Here is a 2288-nt window from a genome sequence, read left to right as displayed (position 1 = left end):
TACGAAAGGTTTTATGATTCGTCTCTTGGTAAGGTATTTTAGGACGGCCGATTAATCGAGCAACTACTTCGTAGTCATGGCGAGTCTTAAACTTAATCTGAGCCCACCTTTAAATAAAAATCATAATTTTTAAAATTACATATTTTACAAACTTTTTTTTTCTAATTTTATTTTAATAATTATCTATTTGTTACTAATATCTTTATAAGTATTTATACGGATTATTTTGGAATACTCGGTGAAAGTTGCGTTCAAAGAGGCCTTTAAATTTTGTATTGCATTTCCATATTTTTTATATTTGTACAATATTATTATAGTGAAAAACTTTACTCTTTTGGTGCCAGGTGGAGATATTATTCATTTACAGAATTTCATCGCTTTAGGCAAAACTTAGGTCATTAATGTTAATTTAATCAACTTATTCACACATTTACATAATCTTTTCTTTAAAACAAGCTTTCTTATTTCGATTCAGTTTATTTGTTTACATATATATACTAATATAATTTTGATTTACGACAAAATATATATATTGTTACACTTAAATAAAAGAGTCAAGTTAATTAAGTAATTTATATATTTTATAGTCTTTTCTTTTCAAATAAATTTTATTTTATTTTATAATTTTAATTAGATAAAAAATATTACTTGTAAATACATTTCTTTCTATGGCATACAAAAAATATATTTTTTTTTCATGCATCATAAAATACTTTTCCTTTTCACATGTATTTGTACATTTTTATACATGCTTTTTACATATTTTTATACATATTTTTTACATTTTCATGCTAAATAAGTTTATCTAACCATAATCGATTAAATAGAAAAAAAAATATTTTGATAAATATGATTGATAGATATAAATATATTTTATACTTTCTTAAATTTTTTGATGAAAATTCTTAATTATTTTCACTTGAATTAATTATTTTATTGAATTTGGTCTTTTTAAAAAAATTACGAAATTTAGTTAATAAGAGAGGTTTGTGTAAAAATTTAAAGATTGTGGTTATATGTAATAATAATGGAAATTGAAAATGGAAAAAAAGGAAAATAACAATAAGTTGTTTTCCATTTTCGAAATTTTATTCCGAAATTATTTTTCACAATTTCATGATCATATCATAATTTTCAACTCTGAAAAAAAAATTTCGGAAAAAAAAAATATCCGTGAACAAATGGGCCTTAATTCACATCTATTATTCAAATGTACAAAATATTCCTCCCTCCAGAAAGAAACAAACAATCATTATATTATTTGACGTAAGTGAGAAATTGTACCTTTGGAGGATTTCTGACAAAAGCTTCATTAGGCTTTAGCTCCTTGAAATTTCCCATAAATTTTATTTCCTTAATTTCGTCTTGCATTTCATTTTCTTCACGAAACGTGCTGATTTTATCTAAAGGCTCCTTCACGTAATCAATTGTATCTCCAAGTATGGATGTTCTATCCATCTGCAAATCAATTACATAATATAGTCAAACAACAAAGTAGTAATAACAATGGTAAAATAAATACAAAATAATAAATTATCTCGTGTTTTTTTTTTTTCAAACTGGATAAGTACAATTGTTGTTGTTGTTGGTTGGTGCGGCGCGTGGGGCTTGGAAGCTCGCTGGAAACGCAGAAAAAGTGGGCGGCGTTGGTGGTTCAGGCTGGATCTCGCCGGTTGCTGGTGTTGCGAGCTTGGGGTTGTTGCGGTGGTGGACAGATCTGATGGTTGGCGTGCTCCGACAGTGGCGACGCCTGAAAGAAGTGGTCGGAATCCGATGGTGCTCGCCGGATTTGGAGCGGCTACAGTGAAGAGAGATCTCGAGAGAGAAGTTAGGAGGGACGTGGTGTGGTGGTGGCTGATTTGGCGATTGAAGCTCGGTCATGGTGGTTATGGTCATGAGAGAGGCAGAGAAAGTGATGATTTAGAAAGAGAGAGTGAGAGAAGAAGATGTAGTGTGCGTGCGTGTATGTTAAGTGTTGGTGAAATATTTATTTAAAGAAAGAAAATAAAAAGCAAAAATAATAAAATAAAGAAAAGTCATTCAATTATATTCGGACAAGATTCTTAATTTAAGGGATGAATGATTGGTGAAAAATAAAGTCAAAAAATATTTAAAATTGATAAGACTTCTACTTAACTAATTTATTATTTTGTGTATTAAAATAACTAAATCGTCTTATATTTGTAAGTCGTATTAAATAAAATATAAAAATATAAATGCCGATATATAATTACAAAAAACTATAAATAACAAATAGAAAATATAATTGACTTGAAAAATATATATTA

The 2288-nt window shown here is 28.0% G+C and overlaps 1 protein-coding gene across 1 annotated transcript; it reads right to left on the bottom strand.

Annotated features, from left to right (window-relative positions):
- Positions 1–1170: 1170 nt before the first annotated feature.
- On the bottom strand, positions 1171–1966 carry LOC124894064. The gene is made up of 2 exons (XM_047404814.1): positions 1572–1966; positions 1171–1458 (listed from the first exon to the last, which is right to left on the bottom strand). The coding sequence occupies exons 1-2, from the start codon at positions 1894–1896 to the stop codon at positions 1451–1453; spliced, it is 333 nt and encodes a 110-aa protein (XP_047260770.1). The 5' UTR covers positions 1897–1966; the 3' UTR covers positions 1171–1450.
- Between the last annotated feature and the right edge of the window lie 322 nt (positions 1967–2288).

Source organism: Capsicum annuum, unplaced genomic scaffold, assembly GCF_002878395.1.
Source record: "Capsicum annuum cultivar UCD-10X-F1 unplaced genomic scaffold, UCD10Xv1.1 ctg68947, whole genome shotgun sequence".
Classification (NCBI taxonomy): Eukaryota; Viridiplantae; Streptophyta; class Magnoliopsida; order Solanales; family Solanaceae; genus Capsicum; species Capsicum annuum.
This window is presented reverse-complemented; position numbering and strand designations above follow the sequence as displayed.

What these genes read in the sequence shown, in the direction of transcription:
- LOC124894064 (XM_047404814.1), bottom strand. Translation starts at nt 1,896, where the DNA reads ATGACCATAACCACCATGACCGAGCTTCAATCGCCAAATCAGCCACCA.